Here is a 23,331-nt window from a genome sequence, read left to right on the forward strand (position 1 = left end):
CTTTGATTTCATCAGACATTGAATACAGAATATTTCAGATATAATTTTAAACTATTCCTGCATCCTATTGGCAACATATATTACATATACACATTTCAGAAGATTTTTGTCAATTTACAAAAATGGTTACATTATTTTTTTTACTTAATGGTTAAGTAGAGACACAGAGGAAGACTGATTAATCTCAGTTTGCCAAAAGGTACAGAAGTAGAACAGAGTCATTGGGAAAAATGTATACCCATGTTTGAAGGCCTATATACTCAGCATAGCATCTCTCTCCCATTTATTGAAAAAGGCAGGTAAACAATTCACTCACCCAGATACACTTGACAACTTGACTCACTATGTTTCCTTCAGGAGGTGGTTTTCTGTATATTTTGCTTCCCATTGCAAACACAACTGCAGTTGGTACATGAACAAGGTTCTTAGCTTCTCATTCAGCACATTCAGTATGTCAGTACTAAGGACAGGCTGCTGAAGTGTTAGGAGTGACTGGCAAAGCTTATAAAGGGAGGGGACTGAGTTAAACTTCTTGACTTTGGAATTACACAAATTATGGAATCCCAGAGAAGAATAAAATGGCCAATTGTTAAGAGAAGTAATCTGTTGAGACTTTCTTGTGTCACAGAAATCAAAGTCATTTCTGAATTCTTTTTCCTCCATCTCTACATCTGATATGTTACCAACTTTAATTGAGACTCTCTTCAACATATTTCCTATCTGCCCCTCTTTTGTATTACTACTGCTAGGACTCTTGTTTAGTACCTTAGAACCTCTACCCTGGATTATTAAAATGGCTACCAACTAGTTTTTCAATCCCTGGTCTCTTCCTTCTCTTATCTGATGCCAAATTAAAACCTTCTTTCTAGGACCTACCTAAAAAGCCCAAACTCCTGGCATGAAAGCTCTTCCCAAATTCATTATTATCCTAATGGCTATTATTATCACTATCCATCTATCGAAGGTTTACTATTATATGTAAAGTGTTAAGCATTTTATATACATTAACAGATTTAACCTGAAAAACATGTACTACTGTCTCCATTTTATTGCAGAAATTGAAGATAAAAGAAATTAAGCAATTTGTACAGATTACATAGTTATAAAATGCCAGAAACTGTATTTTTTTTTAATTTTTTTTCAACATTTTTTATTTATTTTTGGGACAGAGAGAGACAGAGCATGAACGGGGGAGGGGCAGAGAGAGAGGGAGACACAGAATCGGAAACAGGCTCCAGGCTCTGAGCCATCAGCCCAGAGCCCGACGCGGGGCTCGAACTCACAGACCGCGAGAACGTGACCTGGCTGAAGTCGGACGCTTAACCGACTGCGCCACCCAGGCACCCCAGAAACTGTATTTTTGACCTGAGATTTGTCTGACTCAAAAATAATATATGCTGTTAACAACCATAAAGCATCTCATTCACTCATTCTTACACTTGACACTTTGCTAGATAAAAAAAAGATGTGGCCCCTGTGGAGCTCACCTCAATCTACTATTTCCTACTTTATGTTTCATTATTTCCCATTAGGTACTCTACACTCTAACCACTATTCATCATTCTTACAAAAATAATTCTGTGCTATTACTGTACTTGAGCTCATTCTCTTTTCCTTACCCCATATTCTTTAACCACATCTTCACAGCTAATTATAAGTGAATTTTATTTTCTTATTTTTTCCTACATTCCAACTAACCAGCAATTAGATGATATTATTTTTATAATTATGAAATACTAAATATTATTTTTTTCAAGCTTATTAACTAAATTCAGCAGGAAGACTCTATCTTGGTACTGTCCCAGATGTATTTCCCTCCTTAATGGATTTCCCAGCTCCAGCAAGATGTCCCTCTAGAAGTTCTTCTACCAAAGGTGTCTTTGTCAGTGACCAGCAGCACTTTATAGTATCTTTATGACCAGAATGCCTGAGTCCCCTTACTTTTCCTTACCTTAACTTTCTAAATTCTCTTACTCTCAGATTGCCTTTATCACTTTTTCTTCATTCATTCTCTGTTTCCCCAAAGCTTGTCCAAATAGCACGCTTTACTTACCACAGGCTTCTTATTATTGACAGAAAAAAATGGCTAAAAGAAAGGATGCTAATCCTGGGAGACAAGCGGGCAGCAAAAGAGGTAGCTAGACAAGAGGAAGATTTTGGAGGGGAAATAGACCACTCCTAAAACTAAGAATGATCCTAGGGGCGCCTGGGTGGCTCAGTCGGTTGGGCGTCCGACTTCAGCTCAGGTCACGATCTAGCGGTCCGTGAGTTCGAGCCCCACGTCAGGCTCTGGGCTGATGGCTCAGAGCCTGGAGCCTGCTTCTGATACTGTGTCTCCCTCTCTCTCTGACCCTCCCCCGTTCATGCTCTGTCTCTCTCTGTCTCAAAAATAAACGTTAAAAAAAAATTAAAAAAAAAAAAAGAATGATCCTAGAAAGAGGCTAGAAATATCAATAGTAGAGTGGACAGTGGACTGATAAAAGGAAGGCCAGGTAATTATCTGGGTAAGATCACACTTAAATTTCAAAGCCACTTAACTGAAGAAGAGGAGTAGGAACCTTAAGTTTCTCTACTAATTCTTTCTTGCAGTAGATGATGTTGCCTCCTACTTCATAAAGAAAACACAAGCCTTCAAATAGGAATTGTCTCAACTTCCTGACACAAAATCTATTAATTCCTATATCTACAGCTATCCTCTTCTCCCTCCAGTTAGTTGAAGGTGATGTTCCTCCTCTGTACAAAGGTAATTCTGCCATGTGTGCTTTCATACTGATTACACAGTCTTTTTCTCACATCTTCAACTTCTTTCTCTACTGGAGTCTTCCTAATGATATTCAAGCATGCCCAACATACTCTCTTGACTCCATGTCCCCATTCAGCTATACATACCATTTTCCCTTTCTTACCTCTTATTCACTTCTCATTCTACTCTAATCTGTCTTGAATCCACCAATCTATCATAACTGATATCACCAAATTAGTGACCTTCTTGTTGCTATATTCAATGGGGATTTTTCTCCCTTATCTCACTTTCCCACTTAGTAACATTTGTTACTCTGAACAATTCCCTTCTTGAAATCCTCTTAGAATCCAAGATAGAACCCCTACCATTTTAGCCATTCCTTCTTAGTCTCATTTGTGAGCTTTTTCTTTTTGCCTATCTTGTAATACTGGCATTCCTCGGGGCTCTAACGTAGCCCTCTTTTACTTTAGTTTTACTATCTCTTAGTTATTTAATCTATTTTTATAGCTTAATTGCTCTTCATACACTACTAGCTCCAGATCTTTATCTACAGCCCAAACATTTCTTCTGAGCTTTAAACCTGTATTTCCAGATAGCTCTTTGATAACCCCAATTATATTTTCAAAGACATCTAAAATGTAATGTATGCCAAACTAAATTCATTAGTGTAATGATCCCACCATCTACCTAATTGCTCAAGTCAGAACCCTAATATTCATTGATTTATCTTCTCCATCACTTCACATTTCTAATCATATCAAGTTTTGTCAATTTTACCAGGGCTGAGACTAGTCTGAGCTGAGTGAGACACTCACCTTGAGCACAAATTTTTTTTTTTAATTTTTTTTTCAACGTTTATTTATTTTTGGGACAGAGAGAGACAGAGCATGAACGGGGGAGGGGCAGAGAGAGAGGGAGACACAGAATCGGAAACAGGCTCCAGGCTCCGAGCCATCAGCCCAGAGCCTGACGCGGGGCTCGAACTCACGGACCGCAAGATCGTGACCTGGCTGAAGTCGGACGCTTAACCGACTGCGCCACCCAGGCGCCCCGAGCACAAAATTTTAAATAATGCCAAGAATTCAGTAATCAAGATAAATAATATCCTTACTTCACCCTTAACCCATTCTTTCTCCACATTATGGTCAGAGACACCACTGAGAAATAAAAATCTAACAATCATTCCTCTGTTCAGAATCTTTTTGTAGCTCCCTAATGTTTTGATAAAGTTCTAATTCCTTAAGACTTAAAAGGCCATTCGTTATCTGGTTTTTGTCACTTTTTTCTCTTTATCTTTCTCATTTATACCTGGGGCAATCTGGAATTCCTCTAAGGCCTTCAGATATGTCACAATTATCTCTCATTTCCTTGTCTTACAGATATCATGTCTTCTTTGATTAACTCCTGCTAATCTTTTAGGCCTCATCTTAGATACCATTTGTTTAGGCAAACATTTTCTGAGCTTCAGAGTTTTAGTCAGACATCCCTCCTTCGTGTTCCTACAACTTTCTCTGTACCTCCCCCACTGTGACACTGATCATACTGTATTATAAATTCCTGTTTACTATGTATGTTTCCCTTTTCCTGCTGGACTATATAAGTTTTTTGAAAGCATAAACTCTGTGGCTCTCTAATTCATCAATGTAACCCCAATTGCTACACAGGATTTGACACATAAAAGGTTCATTAAATAAATGTTTGTTGAATCAATGAATGAAAAGAATAGATGAATAAATTTATAGTGAAAAGCCAGAGAATTATTTATTCGTACCCAGAAAACTGAAGCAGCTAATAATGACAACTAACACTTGTTTAACATTTCATAGTTTATAAAACATTTAACTTATAGTATCTCTTTTTATCTTTATAATTATTCTGATGTGTTAATATTATTATTGTGCCATGATCCAGAGAAGAAGACATAGCACTAAGTGGAAAACCAGGATGATATTTGGGAAAATGTTTGGTTTCAAAGGGAGAAGGAAGCAGGGAATGTATTATCACAGCTCTCCTGGAATAACACAGAAGTTTCCTTGAAATTGGAATTAGAATCTGAGTATTACTATTAACCACCCCCTGGTAGAAAATAATCAGGACTGAACATTGACTCTTTGGGTTCTTTCTTCCTCTATTGAGTTCTTTATGTGTTGCGCTGGATATCTTCCAGGGGGGTGTCACCCAAAGGCTCAGAGTGAGAACAGGTTTCCAGGTCAGTGATTAGGAACAATCACGTCCAAGTTTCCCCTTAGACTGCATAAACTAAGCGACACACACATCCTCTTTCCTCTTCCATTATTGGGTTGTCAGTGGTAAGGAGAATGCCACTTGATCTAACTTGCATCAGTTTCCACCTACTCATCCAACTCCCCTCATTCCCTTTGATCAAGAGAAAACTCCTTGGGAGCATTGAAGAGCAGGACAGAAATAGCAAAACCTAGAAACTACTTTAAAAGAATTAAAAATATCTTCCAATAACCAGATAAATAACTATCAGATGAAATAAGCTAGATTGAGAGAAAGGATTAATTATCTTCCTCGCTTCCTTACATATTGTAGTATAGAATGGTGGATCTCAGCCTTGACTACTCTTTAGAATCACCTAGATATTTAAAAAACTATAGATACCTAGCCTCCATCCTGCAGAGATATTGACTTAATTGCTCCAGTATAAGGCACAGGGATTAGTCTTTTTAAAATCTCCCCAGAAAACTTATTAGTTATATAACCTTGGGCATGTTTCTCCCTTTCCTTCCTTCTTTCCTTTGTGTCTTCTTTTTCTTTCTTTCTTTCTTTCTTTCTTTCTTTCTTTCTTTCTTGTTTTCTTTCTTTCTTCTTTTTTCTTTATTTCTTTTTCTTTTCTTTCTTTCTTTCTTTCTTTCTTTCTTCCTTGGTTTCTGACTTCATTCTGTTAATTTATCTCCAATGTCTAGAGAAAATCCCTACAATAACACTTACCTAATAGGGTTAGTGTGAGGACTGAATAAAATAGTGCTTAGATGATGCTTTTCATGTAGCAGGCATCAGTGATTATTAATTTCCTCTGTCCCAGTGTACTTACCAAGAGCTATCACCATTAGTAATCCTGGAACTCCAAAAGCCAATGCATAGCAGTCTTCCCCAAAACACTGCACATCTCCTAGGCCAGAAGAAAGTAACCTTGAATCTTGAATCTTTGGTGTTCTATTCTGCAAGCTCAAGTTTGTGAGGTCATAGACATAGCCATCCTCTTTCTTCCCATCACCTCATCCATAATCTTTCTTTTGGGCCAGACAAATCAAGATTAAAAGAAATTCTCAGATTTTTAAGCCCTTGTAAAAGTAGAGGATGAAGAGCAGGAAGCCTTGAAAAGATTTTTGACTGGTCAGAGAAAACCTTACACAGGGCCCCTTAGAAAAGATCCTAACCTCTAAGCATGGGTGTGATAAATGTAGAAATCAAGCTCCCTGCATTGATGGAGAGGTAGAAGACTGAGAAATACCTAGTCCGTTCCTCTGCCTGAAAAACAAAAAAACAAAAAATAAGTGTGATGTGCCTCCTAGCTCATCTACCCTACGTTCAGACTAAGCTGGAGGTACATGCACAGAAACAGATTCAGATATTGCTTCCATGATATCTGAAAAACATATTAGATATTTTAACACATAACCCATACAAACATTTACCCATCTTTCAAACCTAGTACAAGCATCTTTAACACTCTTATACCCCTCCTGGGAAAAAATGATCATCCTATAATACTGTGCCACTTGTGTCCTATATATGTCCTAATATTAATTTCTTTCCATTAAATGTCTGTTTCATTCAGTAGGCTGAGAGTTCCTTTAGCACAGAAATCATATCTTGCTCATTTTTGTGTTCCCTACTACCTAGCATAGTCCCTGACACATATTACAGACTCAACACATTTTTATAGACTGAATTAATTAAGTGAATGATCGAGTTAAATAGATTTTATGGAATGTGTGGTATAGGAATAGTACTAGAACATAGGACAGTGGGTTAAATTGTTGATCAAGCAGGGTAGTTCACCTAGTACTTATGGGAATTCTGCCAGAGAGTATAAAAGGAAGTCCGTGGGCTTAGAAGTGGTTGGTGGAAACTTGGAAGTAGGTTTGTCTTATTATTGAAATATCTTTGTAGAGCAGTTACTGAATGAAACAACTTTAAAATATAGGGTTTTTGTTTGTTTGTTTTTGTTGTTGTTGTTGTTTTTATTCATTATGCTTCATTCTGGTACCACAGATCTTTTCCTGACACGGTAGCACAATCTGTCCTTCCCTATTTTCTGTTTACAGTGTTTGCTTCCTCTTCTGGCCCCCTTTTAAATCTATTCCACTCACCTATTTGTACAGTTCATTGTGCCTAGAATCCCAAAGGTTGCCAAAGGTCGGTATTTCTCCAAAGTCAGCAAGCAATTATGATCTATGGTACCCCGGACAGATAGGGAATATAAAATAATAACTCAAGTGGTCCGAAGGGGAGGAGATACACAAGAAGCAGGACACAGAGAAAGAACAGAGAGACAAAAACCAGAAACATGAGAAATTGCTATAGATGAGGGAATAATACATGAAGACAGACAAAAAAGAAAAGTGAGAACAAAAGAGAGAAAGCCAAAAATGTTGCCTATTTAAAAATAGACTACTTTCCCTGCCTAATTATCAAGCTTCCTCGTTTAGGCCCATTTGCAGCTTATTCATACCTGTTCCCTGCCCTCCCCCCGCCCGCCCCCCCCATTAATAGTGGAAAGTAGGAAAAGAGGAAATGATCATTCAGACAAGTTCATCTATAGAATCTCATTCTATTTTATTCTGAATGATCATTTCCCCCTTTCATAGGATTTCAGCCAGATGTGCTTAAATCATCTCTACACTGCTTATTATCTCCCATTCTCGAAGTACCTACCAAGGTTCTTCTCAAATACTTCAAGTGAGAGTAAACTCACTGCTTCAAACTCTTTTGGAATTTTTCCTTCCATCAAGCAAAAAACTTCCTATAGCTTTCACCCACTAGTTCTGGTTTAATTACTATCAATATTTATAGACAGTTATAATATTCTCTTTAATTCTTACCTTATGTAGGTTGAATATCTCCAATTCTTTCAACCTTTCTTCATAAGATGTGTCTTAGTCCATTCACTACCCTGGTTACTTTCCTTTGAACATGTTTCAGTGTTTCTATTAATGACCAGTACCCAGCACCTAATAGAACTCCTGACCTGTGGATTACTTCAGTCTTGGCAAATAGCTACCTGCTAGGTACCTTTTTAATGCCTGCTCTACATTCTTGAAAACACAGAAATAACAGGTCTCTTACATGTTTTTCTTCAAACTGGTCTCCACCAAAAGCTGCCACGCAGGGCTTGATACCTCCTGTCCCCAAAGCTATTAGACTCAGGCCAACCAATGATAAGACTCTGAAATGGAGAGGTAAGGATATAACCATATTGATATGAAGCACAACTGCAGAAATTGGATGTACAAGAGCAAAGATTCCTTTCACATTTCTTCACATTACTGCAGGCACTTTCCATCTGCCTTCATTCCTCGGAGAGACCCAGAGACACTTAAAATATTTATGACCTTTGAGCCTCTGCCAGAAAGTATGCATTGCAGGGGGGCATTTTGTCCCTGAGAGTTCCATTTGCCCTTTGTGTGCAATAGATAGAAGCAAATACTGAAGGAATTCCACAGTTAAAGCACTGTTTTCAATCTTGTCTTAATTTAAGGAATATACCAACAGAAGGGCCTTATAAACACCTATCCCATATACGCTTCCTAAACACAAAATAAAATGTTAAAATTCTTTATGATTAATAGGATAAGTGTCACTTTTTGTTGGGGACACTGAGAAGGAGGTATCTAATATTTATTAAATTTTAAAATTCTTAATTCATTAGATAAATACATGTGTAGGCAGATTATAAACATGAATACATGTGATCTACTTCTTGAACAACTGTAACCCTCCTCTTTACTGACTGAATCAACTGACATCAGTATGTATCAAATGCCTCTGGCCTAATAAACATCAATGGTTTAAATAAAGAGGGATAGAGCAATTGGAATATATGGAACTTAAATGAAAATAATCCAAGCTTTGGATAGGATTTCTGCAATGCACACTATAAAGAAATATTATGCACATTTTTAGTCCTAGCAAAGTACAGATGTATGGGTGGGTGAATAGGTGGGGAAATATGAGGGGTATCAAGTTTTAATAATTGTCTCTAAGAGGGGTGCCTGGGTGTCTCAGTCAGTTAAGCGTCCAACTTCAGCTCAGGTCATGATCTCACAGTTCGTGAATATGAGCCCGCGACAGGCTCTGTGCTGACAGCTCAGAGCCTGGAGCCATATTCAGATTCTGTGTCTCCCTCTCTCTGCCCCTCCCCTGCTCATGCTCTGTCTCTCTCTGTCTCAAAAATAAACAAAAACATTAAAAAAATTAAAAAAATAATTGTCTTTAAGAATATGATGAGTTTTTATGAAAAGGAAACTAGCTAGGCATTCTACAAGTCTCCAAATGTTTAATAAAAACAAATGAGGACAGCTAAAGTAGGCAAGAGTTCAACTGATCACCAAATAATTTTTTTTTCTCAACCACTTTGGTAATAAAACAATAGGTTGGAAAATAAAGGGACATCTCTGGTAAGAAAATAGAAAATAACCTGTAATGAATGTGTGAGACATTGACCTGTCTAATGAAAGAAAAGTTGTTCAGTTTATTCCATGATTTTACTCACGTGTGTACCATTTGTCCCCCCAGTATTGGTAAGGCACCCAAGGACTTGACCACATGGCCAAGCACATACACCAAGGAGAGATAGATGATTGTCCTGTTGAGAGAGTTAAATCAGTCAGTCTACAAACAGAATCGAGAGAGTTGAGTAATACAGAGTCAGAATTCATACTGTTCTCAGTGCCAGAATAAATGGAATGGAAGGAGGAAGGGGAGGAGGAGGAAAGAATTACCTGAGAAATGTACATAGATATAGGAGTGGTAAATGAAGTAAACAGACCAGAAAAAAGAGAGAGCAACTCTTTACCCTGTAGTGTTAGAGGTAATGGACATTCCCTTCAAGCTTTTTTCTCATATATGACCTGTCCTTTTCCCCACTCACTCTACACTGGTTGGATCCACTGGTTGGATTTGCATCCACTGGTTGGATTTGCAGCAAATGATGTTTTAAACTATGAGAACCAGGACAATAGGTTACTTTGACCAGAGGTGTTGTTATCAAGGAATATCTTTGGCACTAGAAATCAATAGGAATCAAGAAAAAAACTGCAGGTAAATAGGAAAAAAGAATGAGTAACATAAAGAACTTTCTCTAAACCCAACCAATGGGATGGATAGAAAGGCTCTCAGTTTCAGCCTGATTACTCGAACACTTGGGTTAATTGTAATCCCTACCACAGTTACCTCATGTTCAAGTTATCAAGGGTAAGAAAGGAGTCAGGGACTATGAAGAGACCGGCCAGTGATAAAGGTCATGCAGTTGGTAGGGACTTCTTGTGTTGTTTCTCCAAGAAATCTGAACGGCAAATAGGAAGTGGGACAGCGAAGAATTCCAGGAAGAACATATGTAGAGATTTACACACTAAAATATAGCACATTACTACCTTTATGATATATTCCTTATGTGCATTACCATGCCAGCATTCTCTTTAAATACAAGTAGAATGTTAGTACTAGAAAGAACCTTGGAGATTATATAGTTTACACCTGTGATTTTAAAGTGTTATATGCTAATGTGGAATATAAAGAATGAAATGAAAGTATCAGACAGAGGCTGGATATGCCATCAATCTCAGGTTGTGGATTTCTTATTCTAAATGCCTACTCTCTTTCGGTTGGCTCTCCAGGGAAGGGACCTTAGAGGGTTTAAAATGGCAAGTAGGGTATAAGAAGTTGGGTGACTAATCCAGGGCATTAATTGCATATGGCAATTAATATCAAAGGAAGGGGACAGGCTTTCCCAAAAGGCATGTAGCATCTTCTAGAGAAGAGTTTTCTTTGTTGGAATAAAAAGAATAAATAGAAGGGGAATGAAAAAGGACTGAAAAAAAGGCCAGTTATCATGAACCCAAAAGAGATGATCTCTGCTAGATCATCAGAGAGAAAAAAACAAAAGAAGTGTAAGCTGGACTAATAGAGTCTGAGTAGGGAGATCAGAACAATATCAGATTGTTGGACTAAATGGATAAAGGAAGTATAAGTGGTTTAGAAAGAAAATAAGCAACATTTTAGGTGAAAGGCTCAGGAAATTAGTCTAGGATATGAAGAATATAAGAGGAAGCTAATGGTAGGAAACTTTAACAGAAAGAGAAAGAAGTCAAGATAGACTTGGACATTCTGCATTTGAAAGGGGGTCATTGAAATCCTAACCACAGGAAACAAAAGTTTTCTGGATAGACTTGACCAATCTTTCATTTGCAAATGAGGAAGGTGAAATCCTGAGAGGTCAAAGAACCTTCCTAGAGTGACATTCTAATTAATTAGTATTAGGGTTAGGTATAGAACTTCTACTTTCTAACTTACAGCCCAGTGTTCCTTCAGTTTTAATATAGACAAGTTAATGTGGAAAAGGAAAGGAAAGAGGGAGAGGTTTTAAGTTTTATTTCACAACCAGAGCCATTTTTAATGAGAGTTTAGGAACTGAGAAGGAGTATGTGCAGTGATGGCAGAGAAAGAAACCTAGCATGAAGAGGGGCAGCTCTGATGAGACAAAAAATATAGGAGAGGGAAAAAACATGCTATATACCTATTCAGAGAAAGAGAAAGGAGATGGTAGTAAACACATTCATTAAGAGAGTGGCTGTAAGTCCAAACCAATAGGCATGGGGACACAGAGCATAAAAACCACACTAGAGACTATGACTAAAAATGTTTGGCTCTCTTAAAAGCAACTTGACATAAAAAAAAAAAAGCATTCTAGCATGTAGTTAGCCCTCTCAGTAGATGTTTATAGAAATCATGAAAAGCCATATCCATGCTTCAATTTTAAAGGAAGTCATTTTAAAAATAAATAAAAGTACTAGGGCATTTATGGGAGTCTTTTATTCTATAACTGAGTAAAGGTCATGACTTATACTTTTTATTCTGCATATAGTACCAATTTCCTATCTGGATGGACTTGGTAACCAATATTACATAAGTAGCAAACATAATCCACCATCTTTCTCTCAAGTCAAGAAACTGTATTCACTACTGTGTTATGGTTATAGTTATATATTAAATGCTAAGTAAACACTTTAGAACAATGAATATATACAAGCCAAGTGAGATATAAACCAATGTTTACTAGAGAGGATTCCTTGGAATACTAGGTCCACAAAATATCCTGAAAAAAAAATTCCATGGTGAAATAAGTTTGGGAATTACTACATACCATAACACAGCATAACATAATCACTACATAACATAACATAACAATTTCTTGGAAATTGTACAGTGTGTATTAGCATGTTAAAGGCTATAAGAAGTCATGCAGTAAAGAAATCTTTTTAACTTTGTTCAGCCTAGCATTTTCCAAACTTATTTGACCATGAGAGCTTTATCTTCCTATATTACACTCATTGTATCCTATCAACCAATTTCAACAAAATGCTCTTCGAGAAATACTAATTAAGACAAATCCATAGATGACAAAGCCATAGAAAATAAGTTGGCAATGGATAGCCAAGATCCATTCATTTCTAGCCTATGAGGATAATGTTGTAGGGGAAACTATAACATCCCATAAATGTCTCTTGGTGCTATTTTCAGACTTAAAAGTCGCAGAACTGAATAGACCATCAGTGTAATTCATGAAAATACTATATTCTTAAGAAACAAACCACAGAAAGAGTTTAGAGAAAAGAAACAGTAAAACAGCTAAAAAGGGGGACTCATAAGAATATACTAAAGGAGTTGGGATGATTCGCTCTGGAGAAGAGATGGAGAGGTCTCTAAAATTATAAATTTTCTGGTGGGTAGCAATCTTTATCATCCCTGAGATTATAACAAGAATTGGTCTTAAACTATAGAATGGGAGATTAAAATTAGATTTAAGGAAAATAAAAATAAAACAATTCCTGATTGAAAAGGATGCAAAAAAAAATGGAAGAAAATTGATAATGAAGAGAGATAGTCTTTCTGTGTTGTCAATCTTAAAAAGATACATATTTTTCATGGATGACACAAGTATATTTTTGCTTGGAAGCAAGCAGCAAGAAGTGGAAAAATCTCTGCACAATTAATCTGCAATGTGGGGATGTGACCGCCCATCTTCCTTACTTGAATTTTCCCAGCCATGAGTCAGCAATGGCTGCTCCCAGGATGGGAGTGAAATAACAGAGGCTGCTGAAGGCATGGTATATAGATGTGGAGGTGTCTTCATTCCAGTGCAGGAAATACAGGAAATACAGGGTCAGCACAGCTGAGGTGAAAAGGGATAAAGAAAACAAGACAGATACATTAAAATGATTTATGGAGAAGTGTATTTCAGCTCTGGTCTTTGAAGGTGATCTTGACCTTCAACACTACTATCAGTGAAGTGACTGAGGAGTGACCATCAGGCAGTAGAAGCAGGGACCATGGACATTGTGGGAGTGAATGAGGCTATGCTTAGTGTACAAATGTGATATTTCTCCCTTAAGTCCATGTACATACATAGCATTTAAGCCAATCCCAAAGATGCTTCCAATGTCACGGCCTTCTCCTTCTCAACAATAGACCTGAGAAACAGGTCTGTTCATAGACCTGAGAAACATGCATGAAAACAGAAGGAAGTTTTCACACTTATATTCTTACAGACTGTTTTCTGGTATCTGTAAGGCCTTTCTGTTCTTGGCTTGTCACTAGGTGAAATCCCATGCAATATTCATTGGCAATGTTTGCCAGAGGAAAAGATCAATATGGATAAAGGTGGAAAGTGTGGATAAGGGAAATAAGTACATAAAGAAGACCACGTGTTTCCCAACATGGGGTGAGGGTAAGTGGAGAAGAGAAAGAATTTGGGACACAAAATTACCTTTCATGCCATAATAGGAAAAGCGCTCACAGAATTCATTCACCACAATGAAGGCAATGCTCAGTGGATAGTTGGAGCCACAAATTTTCTATGAAATAAAAAGGCAGTGGTTCAAGCATGAGCTTTTCCCCTCTATTTAATCACTAGATTGCTCTATGACAGACAAATTCATTTACTTGAAATCACCATGATAGGTAATGTGAAGCAAAGGCCCCTACTCTTCATGAAACAGCTATTATCACACTAAAAAGTACTTGCATTGCTGACTTAGGAGTAATAGAAGCTATTTTGAATATTACTTTGTTCCTCATTCATTTAACATGGAACTGCTCAGACATTCCTTGACCCTACATACCAGGACCTCCCATCTACCTACAAGCAACTGAAAAGCCTGGGCCTCTGAGTAGGAGAATAATCATACTTATTTCTAAGAGCAGAACAAAGAATTAGCCTATAGAGCATTTGACATCCAAGCAGTTACATTTAAATGGGTACTTTTCTTAAAGTTTATTTATTTATTTTGAGAGAGAGAGCACGAGTCGGGGAGGAGCAGAGAGGAGAGAGAGAATCCTAAGCAGACTCCGTGCTGCCAGTGGTATTTCTCCCAACATGGGGCTTGAACTCATGAAACTGAGATCATGACCTGAGCTGAAACCAAGAATTGAATGCTTAAACAACTGAGCCATCCAGGCGCCCCCGAAGCAGTTACTTTTAGAGGTCAATAACCTCCTTAGTTCTACTGTTTGAACTAACCTCTCTTGTTCCCACCTTCCCTGTTCATGATACCGGGAGGATCCTGGCAATATGATGGCTTACCATTCAGAGCCTGGTGGAACCAGGCTCAGAGTCCAGCTAGATTCCTAAAGGTAAGCTGATTGATCACCTTGAACTTAGAGAGTTCTTAAATCTTATAACATTAAATGTCCACTCTTCCTATGAAAGTCATTCTATAACATTTCTTGTTAATCCTGTTGGACATTAAAAGGACTATATGCTGTATCAGTCAGTATATAAGGAATGTCATGTTTAATTTCAAATCCTTACCCATTATGATTGCCCAACTTACATGAGGTGGGGAGGGAGATACCTGTACTTTGGACAGTCAAATCTCATCATGAAATTTATATTGCCTCTTATTTCATAAGAAATAACATGCATCTTTGTAAGCAGCCTTAAATTTTCTGGGACCAGAAGAGATATAACTAAATAAATAGATGAAGTAATAAATTAATGTTTTCATTTTTTTTACCTATATAGATGGATATAAACAACGCTCCTAAATATTAATATATATTAATATATTAACTTGCTAAAAAGCTTCTTACTTTCCCATCTCACAACTTGAGAATTATACAGCCTAGAGTTTAGTTAATACACTTTACTAGCTATGTAATACCGTCACTGGCTGTGTTAACATATTAACTCTGGACATACTACTATACCTGTTTTTATGTTTACTTTCATTATTCCAAAGAAATAGGAATACTACCACCTCTTGGCACATAGTGAGAACTCAGTAAATATTGGCTATTATTACTATATCCTCTCCACTTACAGGATTTTGATATGAAGGTTGAATGAGATAACGAATTTGGAAGTGTTTCACAAGTATATAATGCAAACATTATTACTTCTTTGTTTCTCTGCCCTGTTTCCCACTGTAAACTGGCACACATAATAACAGACACTGCATCTATTCTAAAACTTTCCTTGGTGTCCAGCATAAGACTCTGAATCCAGGGGGAACGAAGGGCTGAGTTTTTATACTGGTAAAGAAAGAACAATTACACACAGTTCTCCAGGCAAGAATGCTTGCCAAGTTTCCCTGGATATTCAAATTGCTTCTTTTTTCACCCCAGAGAAACTCAGAATATACAATGAGATACAGCAAAGTCTTGTATCCCAGCTGAAGAAATCTCACTACCTCTTCCTACTGCTTCTTCTCCTAAGTAAAGAAAACTTCTGGTTAGATTTGGTTTTCAGGTTAATTCTAATTCCAAGTGAGAATAGTTTTTGATACCCTAATACAGCTCAGCCTGACACTCCAGAAGCCAAGAAGAACCAAAAGAGCAAGTCTGTTCCTGTCAGAAGCTGAATTAAATCTGGGGACTCACCGGAGGTGGCTTCTTTGGGAGGCTGAGGGGTTGAGGTGGTACCTCTTCAGTGGAGACAGGTGAAAACAGAGTTTCCTTGGACTCATTTTTCTGGAAGGGATTCATAGCTGGCTCCTTAGTCTCTCTCTTCTCAAGCATTTGGCTTCGGTAGGAAGTTGGGACAGCTGCCAGCCTACTGTGAAAACGGGCAATGGGAGTGGACTAGGTTTAACCCTGTGGGTGTCAGCTTCAGCAGCTGCCTGACCAAAAGCAAAGCACACAGCTATGGGAAAAGAAAGGGTTGGGTCTCAGAGGCTAGTTCAAAATAATGATTAAATAAAAGAACTTGAGGAAGTAAGAAGAACACATCACAAGATGGGGCAAGACAATGCTGGAGAATTGCAAAAGAGTGCAAAATAGCTAAGAATACCATGCCTCAAGTATAGATTGATTTCAGGATCACAATAGCTGCCATTTATTGAACATCTATTATGGCCAACAATAATATATATGTATTACATATGTATTATCCATCTATCTATCTATCTATCTATCTATATTTTAATTCTTAGTACAATCCCCATTTTATAGGAACTAATGTCCCAAGAGGTTGAGTAATTTGTCCAAAGTCGTGTGGTCAGTAAATGGCAGGTCTGGAATTTTAACTGCCATGAGAGATGGGAGATTCATATCAGTAATGCCTATGGACATTATTCAGGAATGGAGGGTATATGGAAATGGAAATGTAGGAATATAGGGGAATTGAAATGCACTGGAGACAGAAAGTAATCACGAAATTGAATTTGGAAATGTAGAAAAGATGTTGATTTTGGTTTTCAACATAATGAAGTTCAACTAGAACTATCCTATAAACAGTTAAAGAGGTGGAGCTAACGAAAGTCAGAGAAAAGGGTTGGTGATGTACATTTGGAAATCACTCTTCTTCACTAAATTCAGTCCTTGTGTTTTCATCACTTCAGGATGAACCCATCATTTTATGAATAAAGGAAATTCAATCTGAGCAAAAATTATGAACTGGTCACTTTCTAGATATGATTGCAATCACGATTTTCATCAATACTTAGTGATGATGATAGATGTATTTTATACAGTAAGTCAATGGGGAACAAAAATGTATGATGCCCTTCCAGTTGTTAGTGAAAAGAAAAAAGAAAACTGAGAGAGCTATAAGAAAAATGAGGATAAAACTAACAAGAAGGTCAGAAAACAGGAGAATTAATTATTTTATTTGAGAATATAAGAGAGAACCTAGAACTCTATGTCTTGCGGAATTCTTACATTACCTCTATGAGTGCTCGCTTCGGCAGCACATATACATTACCTCTATGAGTAATTTGTTGACAAATAAAGCCAGAATAAACTCTACCCTTCCCTCTCTAAACTCTATCTCAGACTTTGATCATGTCTTCTCAGCTTCTATTATACTCCGCATCGCCCTTCTTTCCCACCAACCTTTACCCAGAGTTCAGCTTCATTTTGGACTGTGGCATTAATGATTAAGCTGTAGTTGTTCTTTCAAAAAGTATTGCTTTTCCTGACCTAGGTTGGTTATAACTCTGGATGCAAAACAGTCATAAGTTACTAGTCAAGTTAGCCTTAAGATGCCTTGAAGATCTGATTATATCAATGGCTCCCCCTGCTCCAGCCATATACCTCTAAGAATAGCATTTGATCTGGCAGAGCACCTAGAGATGTAATGCACCTGTAGATGCAATGCTCTGATTTATTTGTGCTCTTAGGTACTCCAAATACCAAACTTCAGAGTATTGGCATCGGTTTTCTGATACTTCTTTCTTTTTAATGTTTATTTATTTATTTTCAGAGAGAGCCAGCAGGGGAGGGGCAGAGTGAGAGGGAAAGAAGAATCCCAAGAGCCAGCAGGGGAGGGGCAGAGTGAGAGGGAAAGAAGAATCCTATCAGCGCAGAGCCCGATGTAGGGCTCAAACTCATGAACTGTGAGATCTTGACCTGAACTGAAATCAAGAGTCGGACACTTAACCGACTGAGCCACCCAGGCACCCCTGATTCTTCTTCTCCTTCTTCTTCTTCTTCTTCTTCTTCTTCTTCTTCTTCTTCTTCTTCTTCTTCCCCCTCTTCCCCCTCTTCCTCTTCTTCCCCTTCTCCTCCTCCTCCTCCTCCTCCTTCTTCTTTAGATGAAATTCTTCTTTTGATTATGGCAATACAATGCTAAGATTCATAAAATCAAATAATATCACAGATGGAGGGAATCTTAATCTTGTCCTATGTAAACTAAACTTCCCTGATGGTGACAGTGATGTTGGGTAATTCATTCATATGTATATTTTTTCATTCATATATATAATGTTTCTATATATATCAGAACAATTCCTATGTATATATGTATGCACGTGTACACACACACAGATTTGCAGGCCTTTTTCTTGAAAATTCTTTTTCAATAGATTTGAGTAGGGATTGAAGAACCTCTGTTTTTAATAAGCACCTCTAATAATTCTTATGACAGGAATTTAGGGAACACTGGTTTGAAATCCCTCTCCCAGCCTAGCTTACAGAATATTATGAAAGAACTCAGAAGGGACAGAACAAGGACTAGAACTCTAGCTTCCTGTGGCCTATTCTAGAGCCCTTTCTATCATATATCAAGATGTCTCATTTTTGCTAAGTTGAAATCAGACAGAAGAATAAAAAGAAAAAATCAAAGAGAAAGCAATTCCTGAATAGAAATCAGCACAAACTCTTCAGACACAAAAGAGATAATGGCAGTGGAAGAATCTGAAATATCAGTGATAAGAGTGAAAAATATTTGGGGTCTCAGTGATTATGACAGCAGTGATATTTTACACTCATATTTAGAAAGGAGACTGAAGCTGTAAAATAATAAATACTGATATAGTCAGAGAGAGGAGACAAATATGAAATTACAAGAGAACGTGTTAAACAAGGTGTATGAATATAGAGTCAGTACACAGAAATAAATCATACTTAAATATCAGCAAAAACAAATGGAAAAGGGAATTTAAAAAGTGATATTAGCTATAATTGCATAAAAATACCTAGCAATAAATCTAATGAAAATGTCCAAGACGTCAACGTTAAACACTATAGAACGCTATTGAAAGAAATTAAAGAAGATCTAAATATGTATTTAGATGTATTTAGATTTATGTATGAAGACACATACAATGCTCATGACTTAGAAAGTTCATGTTATAAAGATGTCAATATTCCAAATCAACCTATTGTTTCAATACAAAATCCCAATAGGTTTTGTGAGTGTAGAACATGACAAGTTCATTTAAAAAATTTATAGAGGGATGCAAAAAGCCAAGAAGAGCAAAGGCAGTCTTGACAAATGGCAGTGGAGGACTTGCGCTACCCAATATAAGACCTGTTATAAAACTATAATAATTATAACACCGTGGAATCAACACCAAGCTAGGTAAGACAACAATGGAACAAAACAGAGTTCAGAAGACATACACGTGTGCTGAGATATCATTAATGACAAAGATGACACTGCGGTGCAGTGGAGGAAATGGTTTTCAATAAATAAACACAATCTGGATATCCATATGGAAAAAATTAATTGTAACCCTTATCTTACACCATAGGTAAAAAACAATTCTATATAGATTGTGGATCTGCTTTTTAAAAATAAAGCTTTTAGAGGAAAACATAGGAGAACATCTCTGTGTTCTCTGTGGGATGTTCTCTGTGGCATATGCCAAGATTTCTTAAATAAGACATAAAAATACATTACCATAAAAGAAAAAAAATTGATATGTTGGACAGTATTAAAATTAAGAAGTTTTGTTCACCAAAATACGCATTAAGAGTGAAAATTCAACTCATAGAGTGCAAGAAAATATTCATATTACATATATCTGTCAAAGGATTTGTGTCCAGGCTATATAAATAACTCCAAAAATCACTAACTAAAAGATGCATATCCAGGTTGTTTTGAGTTTCCTATTTTTTTTTTTTAATTTTTTTTTTCAACGTTTATTTATTTTTGGGACAGAGAGAGACAGAGCATGAACGGGGTAGGGGCACAGAGAGAGGGAGACACAGAATCAGAAACAGGCTCCAGGCTCCGAGCCATCAGCCCAGAGCCTGACGCGGGGCTCGAACTCACGGACCGCGAGATCGTGACCTGGCTGAAGTCGGACGCCTAACCGACTGCGCCACCCAGGCGCCCCTTGAGTTTCCTATTTTTAATAATACTGTCATAATAACCTTTTATGTAAGTCAAATATATCTAAAGGATAAATATCTAGAAGTGAGATTGCTAAAAATGTATGTTTTTATAATTTTTAGAACTGCCTATCCATTTCCTTTGCTCATTGTCTTAGCGAGTTGTTTTACCCCTTCTTGTAAGTTTATAAAATCTATATTTATTGATATTAATGGTCTGCCATTCATATTATAATAATATTATTATGCATTGCAAATATTTTTTCTATTGATATTGTTTTTTGGACTTTTAAAATTAAGTATAATCTAAAATGCACAAATCTTAAGTGTAAAACTCCATTTTTTTACATTACAAAATGTAATTTTTTTTACACTACACAACCATCACCCACTTAATATAAAATATGTATATGTATTTCTAGCACCTCAGTGCTAGAATAATACTTGCTGCTTCCCTTCTGTCTCCCAGCCAAACCCTCCTTCCCCAAAGTAATCACTATTCTGACTTATCACCATAGATTTGTTTTGTCAGTTTTGAATTTCACATAGATGGAGTAATACTATTTGTATTCTTTGTGTTTGACTGTGAGACTCGTCTATTTCGTTGTCTGTGACAAGTTTTTTTTTTCCTATTGTTCAGTAGAATTCACTGTACAAATATGCCACAGTTCATTTCCTTCTTCTTGTGTTGATGGACATTTGAGTTGCTCCCAGTTTTTAGGTTGTTTATTGTCAAGTTTGTTTAAACTAGGAACGTGTTTCCAAGAATCATATTCTTTAGATGGGTCTAGGCCAGAAAGGCCTGAGTGAGATTTGGAAAGTGGAAGTGAAGCAGTATGTTTTACTCAGAAAAGTCCAAGACTGGGCAGAGTTCATAAGTCAAACATTTTGAATCACTAAGGCTTTGTCCTTTGCTGATGGATCTGTATGTATGGGAGAGTGTGTCCAAAGTTCAGGCTGTTTTCAAGTCTTTCCAGATTTTGCTTTTCATCAGGCCCTTTTCAGTGTCTTATGCACATGTACATAGCCCTAGGGTTAGTCAGGAGTGTGTGAATAGCTTGGTGCATGCACATAGCCTATTCTCAAATGTCATTGCCCTAATTAGGATTACAACCTCAGGCTAGTAGGGCTAAGCTCTTGGCTCTTCTGCACTGGCCAGCATCTGTGAGGTCACTTCCTCACAAAATGTTGCAGGGCATGAATGTCCCCTACTCCCACAAACTGAGTGAGTCCCCTTCATGAGGGCAGGGTGGGTAGGAGAGCTATCAACCTTCTTAGAATATGATGTTTTTTTTTCCATTCTTTTTTTTTTTTTGTCTTTCTCTGATTTATTTCACTTAATACACTCAAGGCCCATCCATGTTCCTACAAATGGCAAGATTTCATTCTTTATTTGTGGCTCAGTAGTAGTCCATTATGTATGTGCACATCTTCTTTAACCATTCATCCATCAATGAACACTTAGGTTGTTTTCATATCTTGGCTATTATAAATAATGATTCAATGAATTGTTTTTTCCATTCTTGAGTTCTTAATTTTGACCCATCTCTTAACAAATTGGAAAGTATAGGAATTATATGTGAATGATATAATTCGCAAATTCTGGCATGTCTAAGAATGCTTTCTTACCAAATTATGGATGATATTTAATGCATAAACTATTTATAGGTCACACTCATATCCTTGTGCAGGTGCAGCTTTCCCAACTTTAGTGTTTTAGCATAGTATTATGGAATGGTTCAAACCCATTGATTTTTGTTCCTTTGTAGCCAACTTACTTTTCCTACTTGCATGCTTATATCATCATCATTTTCATCAAACCATTCAGAACAGGTAAAGTAACATGACATGTCCTTATGTCAACTAACCTTATTGTAGTATTAATTTCATAATATATATGTGTATCAAATCATCACTTTGTACACCTTAAACTTATCAATGTTATATGTCAATTATATCTCAATGAAGATGGGGAAAAGATATTTACTTGGCATCATGTCAGGATCGTCAGATGATTCTGACAGAGAACCTCATATCTGAGAATCTGTCTCATCCATAGCTCCCTGCATTTCAATGTCTGAAAACACATCCAAAGAGGAGGTACGGAGGCATGGGAGATATTATTTCATTCCTCTTTAAACTACGGTAAAACCTTGGATTGTGAGTAACTTGTTCTGCAAGTGTTCCGCAAGATGAGCAAACATTTCTAATAAATTTTAACTTGGTAAACAAGAGATGTCTTCCAATATGAGTAGTACATGACGTAAAATGTGACATGATCACAACTAAGCCAATGGTTCTTCTCTTTCTCTTGCTGCGGGATTGTGGGTGATCATCAATGCAATATCACATTTCTGTGAAATCCTCAAAAGGAGGCAAAAGCAAGTACTTGTCATTGGATAGGTTCCCTGTTAAAGCTGTATGAAAAGAAAAAGATTCCATTGAGCCAATAGATAGCAGTGATTCTGTTAGTGACAGTCAAATTCATCCTATACAATAACCCTCTTCTCTTTTGTCTCCCTCACACCAGCCATGAAGGTTTTCGAAAGTAAGTGCAGGTTAATTTGTTTATTTTTCTGTATATTTTATATTTTCTTTATTATTTTGTATTACAGTATTGTAATAATTTTTATATGAATAGTTTGGGTTGTGTAACGAATCATCTGAGTTTCCATTATTCTTATGGGGAAATTCACTTTGATATGCAAATGCTTTGGATTATAAGCATATTTCCAGAATTAATTATGCTTGCAAACCAAGGTTTTATTGTACTTATATTTATCCTTAAAGGGTATAGAGAATGATACTCTAGGTATTCACACTATAAAAAAAAAGTCTTTAAGAACGTGTTTCATTTACAGGGGAAATAATAGGGGGAAGAGAGGATGAGTTGTTTTGATTGCAAGAGGTATAGTTTGAGAACATACTGTTAATGTAGCCAGCATTATCAGCTCATACCACCATGTACTCATTTCTGATAGAGTAAACACTAGTCAAAGAAATCTCAGCATAACGACTTTCAGCAAAAACCATTATAATTTGTATTCCTATGTTAGAATGATATTCTTGTTTTACTAGCTACTTTAAATATTCAAGCTTGTTTTATTTTTTTTCAAGTTTTTATTTAAATTCTAGTTAGTTAATATACATGGTAAACTTGGTTTCAGGTGTAGAATTAGTGATTCATTACTTACATACAATACCCAGTGCTCATCACAAATCTCTCTCTAATGCTTATCCCCCATTTAGCCCAGCCTGCACCTCCCTCTCTTCATCAACCCTCA

At 36.9% G+C, this 23,331-nt stretch overlaps 1 protein-coding gene across 2 annotated transcripts in view; it reads right to left on the bottom strand.

Annotated features, from left to right (window-relative positions):
* SLC15A2 (solute carrier family 15 member 2) overlaps nt 1-16,009 on the bottom strand; it is a 35,371-nt gene extending 19,362 nt beyond the window's left edge. The window contains exons 1-8 of one of the 2 annotated variants that reach the window (XM_047100008.1): nt 15,872-16,009; nt 13,758-13,845; nt 13,022-13,163; nt 9,486-9,578; nt 8,060-8,159; nt 6,148-6,238; nt 5,802-5,879; nt 317-399 (exon numbers count right to left, since the gene is read on the bottom strand). In XM_047100008.1, coding sequence (XP_046955964.1) covers nt 317-399; nt 5,802-5,879; nt 6,148-6,238; nt 8,060-8,159; nt 9,486-9,578; nt 13,022-13,163; nt 13,758-13,845; nt 15,872-16,009 — 813 coding nt within the window. The remainder of the gene's footprint in view (nt 1-316; nt 400-5,801; nt 5,880-6,147; nt 6,239-8,059; nt 8,160-9,485; nt 9,579-13,021; nt 13,164-13,757; nt 13,846-15,871) is intronic. The other variant, XM_047100009.1, reaches the window with a different exon arrangement.
* Between the last annotated feature and the right edge of the window lie 7,322 nt (nt 16,010-23,331).

Source organism: Lynx rufus, unplaced genomic scaffold (assembly GCF_022079265.1).
Source record: "Lynx rufus isolate CCGP_SWC_20201006 ecotype Redwood Valley unplaced genomic scaffold, mLynRuf1.p SCAF_5, whole genome shotgun sequence".
Lineage (NCBI taxonomy): Eukaryota > Metazoa > Chordata > Mammalia > Carnivora > Felidae > Lynx > Lynx rufus.